This window comes from Puma concolor, chromosome D1 (assembly GCF_028749965.1).
Source record: "Puma concolor isolate L17-30 chromosome D1, mPumCon1.1.hap2, whole genome shotgun sequence".
NCBI classification, from domain to species: domain Eukaryota; kingdom Metazoa; phylum Chordata; class Mammalia; order Carnivora; family Felidae; genus Puma; species Puma concolor.
In genome coordinates, this window is record NC_141676.1 from 42,644,603 (window position 1) to 42,661,050 (window position 16,448).

The 16,448-nt window shown below is 37.2% G+C and overlaps 2 protein-coding genes and 1 long non-coding RNA gene across 4 annotated transcripts in view; 2 read left to right on the forward strand and 1 right to left on the reverse strand.

Moving 5' to 3' along the window:
- PIK3C2A (phosphatidylinositol-4-phosphate 3-kinase catalytic subunit type 2 alpha) overlaps positions 1–9,408 on the forward strand; it is a 194,825-nt gene extending 185,417 nt beyond the window's left edge. For both annotated transcript variants that reach the window (XM_086677860.1, XM_025927928.2), the window contains 7 exons: positions 823–1,030; positions 2,508–2,632; positions 3,755–3,872; positions 3,963–4,035; positions 4,376–4,485; positions 4,573–4,698; positions 6,253–9,408. In XM_086677860.1, the coding sequence (XP_086533986.1) occupies positions 823–1,030; positions 2,508–2,632; positions 3,755–3,872; positions 3,963–4,035; positions 4,376–4,485; positions 4,573–4,698; positions 6,253–6,435 (943 nt within the window). In that variant the 3' untranslated portion in view covers positions 6,436–9,408. The remainder of the gene's footprint in view (positions 1–822; positions 1,031–2,507; positions 2,633–3,754; positions 3,873–3,962; positions 4,036–4,375; positions 4,486–4,572; positions 4,699–6,252) is intronic.
- A 2,474-nt stretch (positions 9,409–11,882) lies between these two features.
- On the reverse strand, positions 11,883–12,943 carry LOC147576618 (uncharacterized). The gene is made up of 2 exons (XR_015240971.1): positions 12,727–12,943; positions 11,883–12,075 (listed from the first exon to the last, which is right to left on the reverse strand). It is a non-coding gene; the product is annotated as an uncharacterized LOC147576618 (long non-coding RNA).
- RPS13 (ribosomal protein S13) lies at positions 12,939–16,050 on the forward strand. The gene is made up of 6 exons (XM_025929047.2): positions 12,939–13,061; positions 13,215–13,263; positions 13,453–13,531; positions 14,590–14,759; positions 15,219–15,319; positions 15,973–16,050. Exons 1-6 carry the CDS (start codon positions 13,039–13,041, stop codon positions 16,004–16,006), a joined length of 456 nt encoding a protein of 151 aa, XP_025784832.1. The 5' UTR covers positions 12,939–13,038; the 3' UTR covers positions 16,007–16,050.
- The last annotated feature ends 398 nt before the right edge of the window (positions 16,051–16,448 follow it).

Consider the following 16,448-nt stretch of genomic DNA (forward strand, 5'->3'; position numbering starts at 1 on the left):
GTTTATTAAATTTGAATTATTTTCCGATGCTTCCTTCTATACCTGTTTAGTTGCTACCTTCCCTGTTTATTAAAAGGGAATTAAAGGGGTGCCTGGGTGGCTCAGTTGTAAACTGTCCAACTGTGACTCTTGGTTTCAGCTCAGGTCATGATCTCAGTTTATGAGTTCAAGGCCCGCTTGAACTCTCTCTCTCTCTCAAAATAAATAAAAGGGGGGATTAAATAATTATTTTTTTGGCATTGTACCAATTATCTTCTATAATTGGGGGTATCGGACCCCACAGAGCTCAAGAAATGAAAGCATTGTTTCTTGGAGACAATGGGATGGGATGGAATGGAGACTTTCTTGTGCTAAAATGTTTTGTTGGGATGGAATATCTTTTAATGGGTTTTTGGCCTGAAGAACAAAGGAAACCCTTTACAAAGTGAGGATCTGCTTAATATTTTAAAAGGAATGAAAATGGGGTGCCTGACTGGCTCAGTTAGTAGAGCATGTGACTCTTGATGATCAGGGTCATGAGTTCAGGCTCCATGTATATATATATACATACACACACACGGAGACACAGAGGTAGGTAGGTAGGTAGGTGGGTAGATAAAAATTTAAGGGGCACCCAGCTGGCTCATTCAGTAGAGTGTGTGACTCTTGATCTCGGGGTTGTGAGTTCACGCCTCACATTGGGTGTAGAGATTAAAAATGAAATCTTAAAACACTTTTTTAAATAAGGAATGAAAATATTTTTCATCTTTTATTATGTTAAAAGAACTGAACATGTTTTCTCATGAACATTTACTATTAATGTATTTTCTGATTGTTTTGTAGGCTTATTGAATCAAGTTTGGGAAGCATTGCCACAAAGTTTAACTTCTTCATTCACAATCTTGCTCAGTTGCGTTTTTCTGGTCTTCCTTCCAATGATGAGCCCATCCTTTCATTTTCACCCAAAACATACTCATTTAGACAAGATGGTCGAATCAAGGAAGTCTCTGTTTTCACTTACCATAAGAAATACAACCCGGATAAACATTATGTAAGTTTGTTTTTGGTATTTGTAGAGACTCATGCATGCATTACTGTTGTCCTTTCCTGGTTCCTTCACTGACTCTGCTAAAGTTCCTAACACTTGCTCTTCTCATACTTCTTTCTTTTTGGATGGTCCAAAATAAATACATAGAGGAATCCCTTATTTTTTTTTGGTATTTATTTCTTGGTAAATTTGCTCCCAAACCATGGGAGAAATGTTACTCTTCCTTTCAGAGACCAGACTAAAAGGATGGTGCTATTTTGCTTTTTCTCCTTCCTTGAATTTGTTCTTAATTTTAAGGTAAAGCTTGCTCATGGTAACAAATTCATCCTATTTATAAGCATATGAAGTTTTTAGTTCTCATTCCACTAAGGATGAAGTATTATAAAACACACACACACACATAAAGTTCATCTTTGAACAAAAACATCATCTTTAGTATGCTTCCCCTTGTCCCCCAAAAGGATAGCATGATCATCTGTTTTATTATTTTTCACCTTGTGCTAATACTTTTGCTGGGAAATACTTTGCAGCACAGTCTTTAAATTGTTGATAAAGTGGTATTTTATAAAGCAATTTTATTATTTTAATTTTCACCTATTAGTAAATTTTTGTAAGTTTATTTAGTGTTTTATCCTAACACCACTTTACTGAGTAGTCCATTCTTTCCCTCAATGATTTATGACATTAATATATCATAATGTAGAATATTATAATGGTAGTATATTTTAAGTGTAATGGATATACATATATTCATTCCTGAATTTATTTCTGGTCTTCTGTAAATATATGACTTATTTCTATAACAGTATTGTATTCTGTAAAGTACTGTGACTTTACCATAGTTTAAATATCCAGTAAGACAAGTTTTCCCTGATCCTCCTGCCACCATAAATTTTGCTTTTCTCATTTACTCTTTTATTTTTTTTTTTTTAATTTTTTTTTTTTTCAACGTTTATTTATTTTTGGGACAGAGAGAGACAGAGCATGAACGGGGGAGGAGCAGAGAGAGAGGGAGACACAGAATCGGAAACAGGCTCCAGGCTCTGAGCCATCAGCCCAGAGCCCGACGCGGGGCTCGAACTCACGGACCGCGAGATCGTGACCTGGCTGAAGTCGGACGCTTAACCGACTGCGCTACCCAGGCGCCCCATCATTTACTCTTTTAAATGAACCTATTAATATGTTCATTGGAAATGCACTAAATTTATAAATTTCAGGAAGTACATTTATTATATTTAATCCTGGAAATAAGTGAATTTCACTTTCCAGTTGTTTATATATCTTACAGTGGTTAATATCACTATTAGATATAGTTGATGTGCTATATATAAATACGATGACTTTTATGTTTGCTGTTTCTTATCAGTGACATATCGATTACTAATTTAAAAGCATTTGGACTACACAGAATGGTCAAGCTATGAATTTTCTGTCAGGGAAGTAGTTTGTTTAATGCATTTGGGTTGTGATTTCTTTTCAGATTTATGTAGTCCGAATTTTGAGGGAAGGACAGCTTGAGCCATCATTTGTGTTCCGGACCTTTGATGAGTTTCAGGAGCTTCACAATAAGCTCAGTATTATTTTTCCACTTTGGAAGTTACCAGGGTATGTTCCCATTGTTGTTTATTAATCCTTTTTCACAGAAACAATTTCTTACCAAGCGTAGGTCAAAAGCTTTGTGTAAACACGTGGTAAGATACAGTGGACCATGTGTGACTTATTTTCCTTTGTATGGCAGGGGTCTGATCCGTCCATAGACAAGGAACTGTATGTTTTTGGTGAATGAATAAACAGTGAATAAATGATCAAGATCCTAAACTTAAAATATGGGATTTTCTAGCTTTCTAGAAAAGCTAGAAAAAAACTTTCAGTTGAAGCTTTTTTTTTTTTTTTTTTTACAAATCTATTGGGCTAGGTAAATTGTTGCTTCAACTACCTTTACAGGGAGGTCAGGGAACTTAGTTGAACCTCTTAGTTTATTGTCTGTACCACAGTGAGCAACACCAGATAATAATTTAGAATCTTGGTTTTAGAAAAGTCAGATTTTAAATCACTGCAGAAATAATTTTGGCCATACTCAGCTCCTTGAGGGGAAAAAAAAAAAAAAAAAGCTGAGGTATTGAGACTGTTAGTCAAAATCTTATATAACTTAGTTTTGTATCAGTTACCCTTTCAAAACCCTCAGTTTTGATGTGGCTGATGACCAATAGATTTCCTGCATCAAGTTGCTCATATTCTTCTCAGAATCAGAATTTATTTCCATGTGCAGTCTCATTTTCCACTGTCAGCAAAATAGGCAGAGTTAAGATTATCTTGATTTAGACCCTATGTCACTTGTGGACACAGTATTGACCTGGTATGGGACTACTATTCAACAATAACTTTGGCTGATTGAGTGAGTAGTGATTATTTTGGAAGATATGCATAAAATATTGTGAATAGGCTAATGTTGAGAAGAAATAGTAGAAAATAAGTAATAAATAGCAAAATAGCAAAACAATGTGTCTTTTGTACCAAGGTTTGTAAAAGGATAACAGGTACTTGAACTACTTCATCTCCAGTACTTTGAAAAGAAATTACAAAACTTACTTTCTAGAAGATTAAGACTCCACTTTGTATTTAAGTATATATTTTTAAAAATACTTCTAATTAAATATTATACTTAAGTCTATAAATACTTCCAGGTGAAATAATTTAAATCCCACTTGTTCTTGTTTTCTTTTGTAGTTTTCCTAATAGGATGGTTCTGGGAAGAACACACATAAAAGATGTAGCAGCCAAAAGGAAAATTGAGTTAAATAGTTATTTACAGAGTTTGATGAGTGCTTCAACGGATGTGGCCGAGGTGACTGTCCTGATTGAAAAAATAACCACATACTCTTCTTTGTGCTACATAATATTTAAACTAATGATTTGTTTTCCTCTTGTGTCTTAGTGTGATCTTGTTTGTACTTTTTTCCACCCTTTACTTCGTGATGAAAAAGCTGAAGGAATAGCCAGGACTGCAGGTGAGATTATTTTTTCTCTTTCTTGATAATTTACAGCTTCCTTATGACATGCAAACCTGTAATTTCTCAGTGAATGTGGCAGAGTGACAGTGGGGTTATTGGCAGTGGTCTGGTGAGAGTGAAACGGGGGTATTCTTTCCAAGGCCATCAATTTCTGGATACACATCATTTTCCCGATAGAGTGCGGTTACTAAAAAACTATAAATCAGTGGCCTATTAGGTTATTTACCTTTTTGTTTCCCCACATGCAATGGTCGTGGAATTATAGCAAATTTCTTTTGTTGTTGTTTTAACCAGTGCAAGCAAGATAAAATAAAGATGAACGTATTTATATTTTCAGATGCAGGTCCTTTCAGTCCTACTCCAGGCCAAATTGGAGGAGCAGTGAAATTATCTGTCTCTTACCGAAATGGTACTCTTTTCATCATGGTGATGCACATCAAAGATCTTGTGAGTGTTTACAAATAATGATGATTGTAGAGAAAACCTATACCTTGGTAAGAAGTATTACTGTTAAGGGAATGCTTTTCTTTATAGGTTACTGAAGATGGAGCTGACCCAAATCCATATGTCAAAACATACCTACTTCCAGATACCCACAAAACATCCAAACGGAAAACCAAAATTTCACGAAAAACTAGGAATCCAACATTCAATGAGATGGTAAGTTAAAATCATTTCTAAAAATGTCCTAGATTTGTTCTTTTGAGATTTTAAAGTTTAAACACTTAAAATTTTTTAGGTATCAGTTGTAGAACTATTTATTCTTCTAGTAAAGCTACTCAATAGCAATCTAGTGGTACTTAACAAAATGTTGCAGAATTGAACCTGCCATCATTGACCCTTAGGTTTTAAAAGATCTTAGGAGTTCTTATTCAACCACCCTTCCATGTTTGTAGCCCCTCTGCAACATTTCCAAAAAGTGGATGTTCAGTCTGTGCTGAAATGCTTCCAGACCATTCACTTTGATTTGGGCAGTTCCAACTCTTAGATTATTTTTTATACTGGGCTGAAATCTTCACCCCCTGCAATTTGCACTTAGTGGGTTTCAGTTGTACCTCTTGGAACCACACAGAACTACTCTTTTTCTCCTTCTGCGTGACAGCTCTTCTGATAACTGAAGTTCAAATGCCCTTCCTGTTTATCCTTTTAAAACGTCTTCAGTACTTTTACCTTTATTTGATAGGATGTAATTTAAAAATCCTCCTCTTCCTAATTGGTTTTGGTTTGCCAGCAACCCTCTTCATATAAAGAGTGCTCTAAACTAAAAGCAATAAGCAAAGCATCAACTGAACAGTGTGGAACAGAACTGTGACTTTGCTGAGTGACTCAGAACTTAGAAACTTATCTATTAAAGCCTGCTAACCCTTAGTTAACTACATTTTCAGGATAAACACCACATTATTTGTTTGCATTAACAAAAATGTCTAGATAGAGATTTGGAAGAAAATAAATCTGGATTTTCATCAAGGTTATAAGTTTGTTAAAATGTAGCCCTTTAAAAGCATATACAATATTTGATGAAGACCAGGTGATGTTATTCTCAAAAAGTAGTATTGGTTTTTTCTAGTTGGTAGTGTTGTACTTTCAAGAAATAAAATGTGGTCAGTTTTTAGTTATTATTAGGCAGTGAGAAGGACTAGATTAAAGTGATATTTCTTAGAAGTTATGATGAGGCTTTGTTGGGGGGAAAAATCTGTTTTGATGTGATATTTCAAAGAGCTTTTCAGCATTCCAGATTTGCTATAAACTGCATGTGTACTTGGTGAATTTGCAGTGAAGTATGGATAATCAGAAATTATCATTTCATGGCATATTAAATCCAACAGAAAAGACAACAAGAAGAAATTCTAACCCTTATTTTTTGTAAAATAATTATGTTATCCCATCTTGCTTCCTTCCATTCTCCGGCTCAGATTTCAGGCGTCTGCACTGTAACTGATTTTCCCTTCACCATACCTGCATCTCAGAAAATCCATGTTGTTAGTTTTTAGCCAATAATAATTTTCTACTTTGTGCATTTCTATGTCAGACATTCAGAGGAATGATAATGATAATCCAAGACTCCTGAATACAAAATGTGCATCTAAAGTATGAGACACATTCCACCAGATGTGTCATAGTCAATGCCAGCAATTGTAGTCTCTTTACTAATCTCACTTCTGTTTTTACTTAAAATAATCTGTAACTTACTGTTTCTTTTTGCCTTTGCTATAGCTTGTGTACAGTGGATATAGCAAGGAAACCCTAAGACAGAGAGAACTTCAACTCAGTGTTCTCAGTGCAGAATCTCTGCGGGAGAATTTTTTCTTGGGTGGAATAACCCTGCCTTTAAAAGATTTCAACTTGAGCAAAGAGACCGTTAAGTGGTATCAGCTGACTGCGGCAACTTATTTGTAAGCTAATGAATTTCTGAGCTTTGGAAGTAAGAACAGTTATAAACACGTAAACACATACACACTTATGAACTTTGTATAGTATTTTTATACTTGGACAGAAATTATAAAGTAAATGTACTTAACTGCATTTTGATACATCTGTTGGACCAACAGTCACATAATTAACTTTAAGAACTTGTTGAAGCCATTGCTGTTTTAAAGTCATTATATAGAATGCTATAAACTCTAAACTTAATATATAAGTCCTGACAAAGACTTTGAGTTGGTGAAGGATTTAATCCTTTCTTGAGCAATTCAGAGTAATAGCTTTAGTTTGGTCTGATAGTGCTATGTCAGTTCAGCCATCTATTTTGCATTGTTTCTTACACAGACACAGCATGTTTGTTTTCCTGTTTTGCACCTTTTATAGCCTTTACCATTGTGTGTGTTCGTAAACACCAAAGGAAAGGAAAGGTGCAGGATGTTACCAGAAAATGCAGCTGCTATTCACAGGGCCGAAAAGCAAAGCACAAGTAGATAGTTATGTTCAGAACTACTACGTAGTTTATAGAAGTAGGGGAAAATAATACTGCTTTTTATCACCCATGTCTTTAAAGCCTTTTTCAGAATAAGTGCCAATCACTGAAGTTGTAAATAATGGTGCCTTAACTTCATATGCTTCCCTGGCACTTCATTCTGATTTTTTCCTGACTTGGTAAATAATTAGTAAGTCGTTTTCACTCACTTTCAACTTACTAAAATAAGAATTATGTACATTTACTAATGTTTTTCCCACAGAAAGATAATTTTTTCTACTTCTCATGTGACTTAAACGTTTGATTTATGTTTTTGTTGCTCTATAACTGAATGAGATTCACCAATGTAACTGTATAATAAATTCCATCATTCCATTATAATCCTACATTTATTCCCAGGAGTGTGAATTGAACTTTGGTAATCCATCTCCATATATCTATACTCCTCTTCTTCATTAAGCAAGTGAAAATTGTTCACTCATGTTCCCATTCCTGTTTGGTAGAAGAACCCCATGAATAGGGCAGACTCCTCACAAGAGGCCCAGGACAAGATTTCTAGGGTCCAGACTGAATTTTAATGTAGATTTTTTATAGCAAAATTTGTCTTGTAAGCTGTCTTACTTATTTTTGTAAACACTATACATTCACATGAATTACTTAATATAATGGGATTCAGAATCATAAGGGACATGATTGAAATTATTCTACAGTAACCATTAAGGATAAGATCCATTTTTATTATTCACCTGCACACATAATTTTGTGTTTAGTTTGAATAAATATGTTTATATATTCTCATGGCTAGCATGGACTTTCTGACAGTTGTTGAATGGTAATAGAGATTGTAGTAATCTAGTTGCTGTGAGGTAACTGACAAAACATGTAATGAAGAATACCAGCAGAGAAAGGACAGTCTCCACTTCAGTTGCCCGTAACATAATTTTTATGAACTGTGCAAATGTTTAATGTAAATGGTGAAACCTACAGAGCAGAAATAGAATGGCTGAGGATGTATCTATCAATGGGACAGATTAAAAAAAAAAAAAACACTTGAAATTTTTGGTGCCTAACACTAATGGTCCATTTGTAGGAAACCCTGTTAGTATAATATATGAATGTCTTTTTTTTTTTTATGTTAAAATGTGTTGTCTATTTAATAACTTAATTAAAATGCAGATCAAAGCACACCGTTTTTTTTTTTTGCTTTTTCCACATCCAGTTAACATTTCTTTGTAGTGTACAAGTACTTTTGCAGATATAAAGAAGTGCTAGATATTTTCCCTTTAGCTTTGAGACCTAATTTCATTCCATGAGTTATCACTTAGCCACTGTAAAAAAAAAGAAAGGAAAAGAAAAAAAGTACTGTGTTGGTAGAAGGCCATTGTTAATTGGACTCCATGTATACTGCCTATTTGCAATTTGTTACAGCAGTGTCTTTCAGCACAAATAATAGAGCTAGAAAATGTGATGTCATTTTTCCATTACAACAAATGTGGATTTCTTACCTAAAAATGTATATTATGATTGATACTGTTCAGTTAACCAGAGTTCAGAACAAATGGTAATGTTTTTTCTTAATTTAACTCATTTTGTGCCTTCTTTGCTCATTAAAAAAAAATGCACACATATTTTACGTATATTTTAATGTAAGTTATTTCTTTGTAAAAATGCTAATCTTCAGCCCTTACAAAAAAAAAGGACAGAGACGCCTCTTTGCACTATTATCAGTAGATTTTTAAATCAGTTGTTTTTTAAAAAAACATTTTATAAAGCTTGCATTGAAGTAAATCTGAAGCAAAAGTTTAAGCAGACTCACCAAGACACTAATTTTTATGTATAATCACAATGTTTTATATCTATCTTTACTGAGTAAAAATAATTATGCTACATGTAAGTCCTGCACCAGAAAAATTATTTCCTTTTGCAGTGTTTTGGGATTTGGAAATAATGGTTTACTCCAAGAACCTATTATTTTCTCTACTGAGGAACCCAATGTAGAACTTGCACTGACATTTTTATTACTGCCTTTATAAAAACCTATAGGTAGCTAACTGTTAAGGCATGTATGATATTTGATAAAGTATTCTTTTTTCAAATTGAAGTTGTATAAAAGTTTCAATATCTTGCCTTAAGTTGGTTGACTGTTCTTGGATTCAAGTATTGTGGCACTTAAAAAAAGAAAATACTCAATTTTCATACTTAGACTTCAGATCAAAAAGGACTAAAGCCCCCACTTACCATAATCCATGGATTTACTTACATGCTGTTCGATTAGCAGTGCAAATATGAATGAATATGGCAAGTAATCTCATCTATAAGAACCAAATACTTTAATTATATTAGGGTAGTGAGTAAAGATGTATAATATTTTTATTAATACCTTGAATATATTCAGTGGATTGAATGTGACTTCATAACCTGTACTATGATTGTATTAAAATATTTCTGGAATAAAGGAACTCTGCTGTCATTTCTTTACTCATCAACATATTAACATTTTTCGTTCCAAACTTTATATGAACTCGGGGAGCCTGCCTGGCTCAGTTGGTAGAGCATGCAACTCTTGATCTTGGGGTTGTGAGTTCAAGCTCCATGCTGGGCATAGAGTTTACTTAAAAAATAAATAAACTTTGATATGAGCTCACTGTTGTGTACTTTGTTTCTCACCCAGGAGTTTATTAAGTTCAAATATCCTGAATTTCAAAACTGATCTGTCAGTTGCCCTAAAAATCTGACTTCTAAATATGGTTCTTTGAAGATCTGGACTGCCACTTTGCCCCATCATTATTTCATATAATTGGAATGACAAAATATGCAATATTTACAGACTTCTCTGAGTATGGTCCATGGCCTTTGGTGGTTTACTAGACTAGTATAGTAACAGCATGTTATATATATACCTATCTATAAAACAGAGAAATGTAGATTTCTCTAATATTTTACCTCCATCTTGGAATAATCCAGTGTGAGGTTATGGTTCTCTGACCCTACAGAGAACATGTAAAGGGGCCCAGAGACCACAAAAAACTAGTAACTTACACAAAGCCAATTTCCTGGGGCAATAAACCCAGTTTCAGTCGGGGGGGGGGGGGAACCTTAATTTCATCCTTACTTTTTTTTATAATTTTTTTTAATGTTTATTCATTTTTGAAAGATAGAGACAGAGCACAAGCAGGGGTGGGGCAGAGAGAGAGGGGGACACAGAACTGAAGCAAGCCCCAGGCTCTGAGCTGTCAGCACAGAGCCCGACACGGGGCTCGAACTCACAAACCGTGAGATCATGACCCGATCGGAAGCCAGACGCTCAACAGACTGAGCCACCCAGGCGCCCCTCACCCTTACTTTTTTGAAAAATTTTATCACACAAAACTTAGACATACAAAATTAGATAGCAGGGTAATGAACACCATGAATGAATCCATCATACACCTTCAGTTACTTACCTTAGGCTAATCTTGTTTTATCTGTATTAACTAGGATGGGGCTTTTTTCTTTTTTCTTTTTTTTTTTTTTAGGATTCTTAAATCTTTCTTCAATTCTGAATAATTTATTGTGACTTCCTTTCCAAATTTACTACTTCTCTCCAACTGTTTTAAGTCCTCCATTGAGTTTTGGTTTTTTTTTTTTTTTAAGTTTTTTTAATGTTTATTTTTGAGAGAGAGAGAGACAGAGTATGAGTGGGGGAGGGGCAGAGAGAGGGAGACACAGAATCCCAAGCAGGCTCCAGGCTCAGCTGTCAGCACAGAGCCCAACACGGAGCTCAACCTCATGAACCATGAGATCATGACCTGAGCTGAAGTCAGATGTTCAACCCACTGAGCCACCCAGGCGCCCACTCACATCAAGTTTTTAGTTTTGGTTGTTATACTTTTCATTTCTAGAACAATTATTTGGCTATTTTTGTTTGAATCATGATCCAGGAAAGACACAAGACTGCCACCATTAAAATGGTAAAGAGGTTTTTTAGCAAATGTTGATGGGACAATCAGCCACATGCAAAAGAACAGTACAGCATATGCAACAATTCAAAATAGATCAAAGATCTAAACAAAGTTATGTAAAACTCTTAGAAGAAAACATGGGTGTACATCTTTGTAACCTTGGATTGGACCAGAGGTTTTTTGGGGTTTTTTTGTTTGTTTGTTTGTTTTTTTAATTAGGAGCCGGGGAGGGGCAAAGAGAGAGGCAAAGAATCCCAAGCAGGCTCTACATATCTCAAAACTACTATGAGATACCAATTCATACCCACTGGGATACCTAGAATTTAAAAGTGATAGGGTGCTCCTGGCTGGCTCAGTTGGTAGAGCATCCAACTCTTGATCTCAAGGTCGTGAGTTCAAGTCCCACATTGGGCATGGAACCTACTAAATAAAGGCATTTATTTTTAAGTCTATGCAGAGGGGCGCCTGGGTAGCTCGGTGGGTTAAGTGTCCAACTTCTGCTCAGGTCATGATCTCATGGTTTGTTACTTCGAGCTCCGCATCAGACTCTGTGCTGACAGCTCAGAGCCTGGAGCCTTCTTCAGCTTCTGCGTCTCCCTCTCTGCCCATCCCCCACTCGTGATCTCTCAAAAATTAACATTAAAAATAAATTTTAAAAAAGTCTGTGGAGAACTTTGAGCCCTCATTCATTGCTAGTGGGAACGTAATGTGGTGCCGCTGATGTCGAAAACGTTTGGCAGCTGCCAAAAAAAGTTAAAATTACCACATATATATACGTATATATGTATATATATATACGTATATATATTTCCAAAAATTGAAAAGAGGTAGTCAAATACTTGTACACAAATGTTCATAGCATTACTCATAATGGCCAAATAGAAATAAAATGTGGTATATCCATATAGAATGTTACTTAACCACAAAAAGTAACGAAGATGCTACAACATGGACAAACCTTGAAAACCTTATGATAATGAAGAAGCCAGTCACAAAAGGCCACATATTGTATGATTCCATTTATATGAAATGTCCAGAATAGGCAAATCCATAGAGACAAAGCAGATTAGTGGTTGCCACGGCCTGTGGGGGAGTGGAGCCTAGCAGGTAATTCCTTAAAGAGTACAAGGCTTCTTTTTGGGGTGATGAAAATTCCTGGAATTGATGATGGTTGGTTGCATAATACTGTGAAAATACCAAAAGGCACTGAATTGTACACTTCAAAATGGTTAAAATGGCAAATTTTATAGTATGTGAATTTTACCTCAAAAAAGGTTTAAAAGTTCAACCCTTAAAGACCCTTTGGTCACTGAACCTCTATTTTTAATAAATGTGTTAACAGTAACTTTTTAGATCTAATACTTTTTTTTTGTCTTGAAAAAATAATCAGGTTTCAGGGCACCTGGCTCAGCCAGCTGGTTACGTATCCAACTTGTATTACGCTCAGGTCACGATCTCACATTCGAGATGGAACCCCAAGGTGAGCTCCGTGCTGAACATGCAGCTGCCTGGGATTCTCTCTCTACCCTTCCCCCACACACTCTCTCTCAAAATAAATAAACTTTAAAAAGTGATAGCGGTGGCTGCGTGGTAACTACCATGACTTCCAGTGTAGCACTTACTACCAGGGTATTGTAATTGTGAATTCATTAAGGGTAGAGAAAGACTGTGACGTAGCTAGTACCAAGACAAGAGCTGGCGCTGGTGAATGGATGAACAACTGCATAGTTGAACCTCAGGCGCCCAAATTCGGTGGCCTTTCTGGGGCAGGGACCAAATCCACCAATCCCTGAAACTGTAGCTGCTCCACGCTCACTCCCAGTCGGGGATTCGAACCTGTACATTTTTAGTGCTGACAGCTCTTCCAGAAAGTCTAACGGCGCACTTAATTTCCCGCTCTGGCCAGAAGCCTCCTTAAAGACCGATGCATGCCGGGATACGTAGTCCTGCACCTCGAGGAATCGTGGGGCACAACTCTGAAATGCATCTCGGGACATGCAGCCAGGGGACGCCGGGAGTCACGCAGCGTAGCTCCGCCTCCTGCACGCGAAAAGGGTGGACGTATGTGAGGTCACTTCCTGTGTGCTGGGTAGTTTCCTGCGGCTTTCCTACCCTCGCTCTCTTTTTTGCTGCCTGACCGCCGCCATCATGGGTCGCATGCACGCTCCCGGGTGAGCTCGGGTTTTTGAGCGGGTTGCAAAGCTCGGGCCGCGGGGTGAGGGGAAAAGGGGGGCGTGTGGGCAGCGAATTGAGGGGGTTGATGTTGTAGGTTATTGTGGCACTGGCCACCAGCACCACTTTATTCCGAGACTTTCTTTCCCCAGGAAGGGCCTGTCCCAGTCGGCTCTGCCTTACCGCCGCAGCGTGCCCACCGTAAGTAGCTTGCGGAGACACGGGAGAACTCGGGGAGGGGTGCTACTATCCGTCGCTCGGGAGAAGCGGTACCGAGGCGTGGGGGCCATGTGTGCGTGAGGAGCTCCTCTTGGAGGGTGGTAAAGACCTCTGTGCTTCGGTACCATCCCTGGTTTCTCCTTCTAAGGCAAGTTTCTTTTCCCTAAACAGTGGCTGAAGTTGACGTCCGACGACGTGAAGGAGCAGATCTACAAACTGGCCAAAAAGGGCCTGACTCCCTCACAGATCGGTGGGTATATATATATAATGTAGCTCCTTCCGCCTGCCTTCGTGTAACTTGCTGAAAAAGTCGCTGGGGGTAAACGTGTCGCATACGTGCTTTAAAAACTTTTTGCTGGTTTTCCTGGCTTTACCGCTGATGACCGCGGCCAAGTGTTTGTTTATTGCACTCTCAAGTTCTTAATTTGGAAGACGGGAAAATTGTTAAAATGCTCGCCAAAATTTAATGAGTACTTAGTATGCGCTAGGTAGTTAGTTATTGCTGGCTGAATGGTTCTATACATTTTATGTATAATGACTTCATGTAATTCTGATTGCTGTACTTTCAAATGATTGTGAAGTTTTCTCCATCTTACTTACAGTTGAGGAAACTGAGGCACCGTGCAACTATATAATTAGTCTAGCCAGAGGTATCACACAAAATAGGAAATACATGATAAACTGTAAAATACTCAGATGGTGCTATTTTGAGATTTTTTTTTTTTAAATTTTTTTTTTTTTCAACGTTTATTTATTTTTGGGACAGAGAGAGACAGAGCATGAACGAGGGAGGGGCAGAGAGAGAGGGAGACACAGAATCGGAAACAGGCTCCAGGCTCCGAGCCATCAGCCCAGAGCCTGACGCGGGGCTTGAACTCACGGACCGCGAGATCGTGACCTGGCTAAAGTCGGACGCTTAACCGACTGCGCCACCCAGGCGCCCCTATTTTGAGATTTAATAACGTATGTAAAGTTCTCAGAAGAATGTCTGATTCAAGTTCAATTATTAAGCAAATATACGTGGGAATCTCACTGATTTCTTTCGTGGACTAAAATCCATCAAGTTCACTCTGTTGATAAGCACCAGCATTGGCAGTTTCCTCCAGAACGGTTTTCCTTAGTGCTGGGTAAACCAACCTTGGATGTCTGAGTGAGCTTTACATGCATTCTCATGTTGTTTTTTTGTGATACAAAAGGAACCCTGTTTCACAGAGGAAAACATGGATAATGACTTGATCTCAGAGCCTTGACATCACATGCTTCAGTTCTGTGTTTGGCGGGGGGGATTTATATTACTGTTTTTTTCAGGTGTGATCCTGAGAGACTCCCATGGTGTTGCACAAGTACGTTTTGTGACAGGCAATAAAATTTTGAGAATTCTTAAGTCCAAAGGACTTGCGCCTGATCTTCCTGAGGACCTCTACCATTTGATTAAGAAAGCTGTCGCTGTTCGAAAGCATCTTGAGAGGAACAGAAAAGTAAGAGAATGGAACTCTTTGTATAAACTGTAGTGCATCTGATTTGAATTTTCTAAAGAGGCTTGAAACACAAACTGTGACACCACAGTTGCTTTGAAATAAAAATTCTACCAGCAAAGACTGGCAGGAGGTGGGTGGCTTTGGCTCCTCTAGATGCAGTATATCACTTGATTGAAAATGTTGAGTTATTTATTTGCAGAGTTTTGTTTTATTTGCACAGTTTTGCGAATCATTCATGTTAAAATTTTGGGGCGCCTTAAAGTCCCTTAAGGATTTAATCTAGCCACATGAACCTTAGCCTAGGATTCTATTACAGAGCATTGGGTAACTTAAAAGTGCATGGTATCTATACATTCTTTTGTTAAAATAATATTTGATTATTGTCTTGAGGGAATTTTCTTAAATTATGTCGATTTTTATTTTTAGGATAAGAATAAATCTTTATAATTTGTCCTTTAGGATAAGGATGCTAAATTCCGACTGATTCTTATCGAGAGCCGTATTCACCGGTTGGCTCGATATTATAAGACCAAACGAGTCCTCCCCCCAAATTGGAAATAGTAAGTATTAACCTTTTTTGTTAATAAGAACGGACATTAGCCATATAGTAAACACAGTAGCAACTATAGTAAAAGGCCTGTTAGTGAATGTTTTAGGCCATGGCTATGTGGTCAACTACTATTTCAATTCTGCCATTTTGGGAGGAATACAGCATAGGCAATACGTAAACAAATGGGTATGGTCGTGTTCCACTGAAACTTTATTTACAAAGACTAGCAAAGGGCCATAGTTTGCAGACCCCTGATTTAAAACATGAATAAGCCCTTTGAATCACTTCTAGATAGTGGGTAAAGTTTCAGCTCATAGCTCTGCTCCTTGTTTTTATGTTGTCTTCATTTTTGCATAGATAGCTCATTATGATGATTAATTTCCAAACATTCACCTCTGCTCCTTGTTTTTATGTTGTCTTCATTTTTGCATAGATAGCTCATTATGATGATTAATTTCCAAACATTCACAGGTTTCACTAAAAGGGTTTTTCCTTATGTTGGCCGGTTCTCCCTTAGATGAGTGAGCATTTTTGTGCATTTTATGTATTTGTGGTTTATTTTAGCTGTTTGAAAATAGCTCTGCTAGGTGTTAGAATCTGTGAATAAATATGGGGGACCTGTAATAATCCAACTCTTCTTCCCTCTCCTTTTTTCCTTTTCAGCGAGTCATCCACAGCCTCTGCCCTGGTTGCATAAATTTGACCATGTGCTCAAGCAATAAAATCATTGTCTAACAAGAAGCATAGTTTGTATTTTCTTTCCCTAGAAGTATATATATCATCAGTTCATATGTATTGGTTTTTTGATGTGGAAGTGTTGTAGCACAATGAGAAGTGTGATTTTGCGGGGAGCAATGAGATAGCACCCATCTATTCATCCCTTCACTGCTCAACTAGCTGAGCAGTTTATAACTTGGTGGGTGGTTAAATGGGGGAGGGAGTGGCAGAACTGGAAGAAACTAGGAAAGCAGTGACTTGTTTTGATGTCATGGCAAAAATGTTTCTAAGTATTTTTGGTACATTTGATGTTAAGACTGAGGTAGACCTGTGAGGAATGTTATCCCGGTAGTGTATGTGGCAGTCTACTAAGAAATGCACAAGAAAGTTTTTCTGCAGGAGAAACATCTTTAGTATGAAGG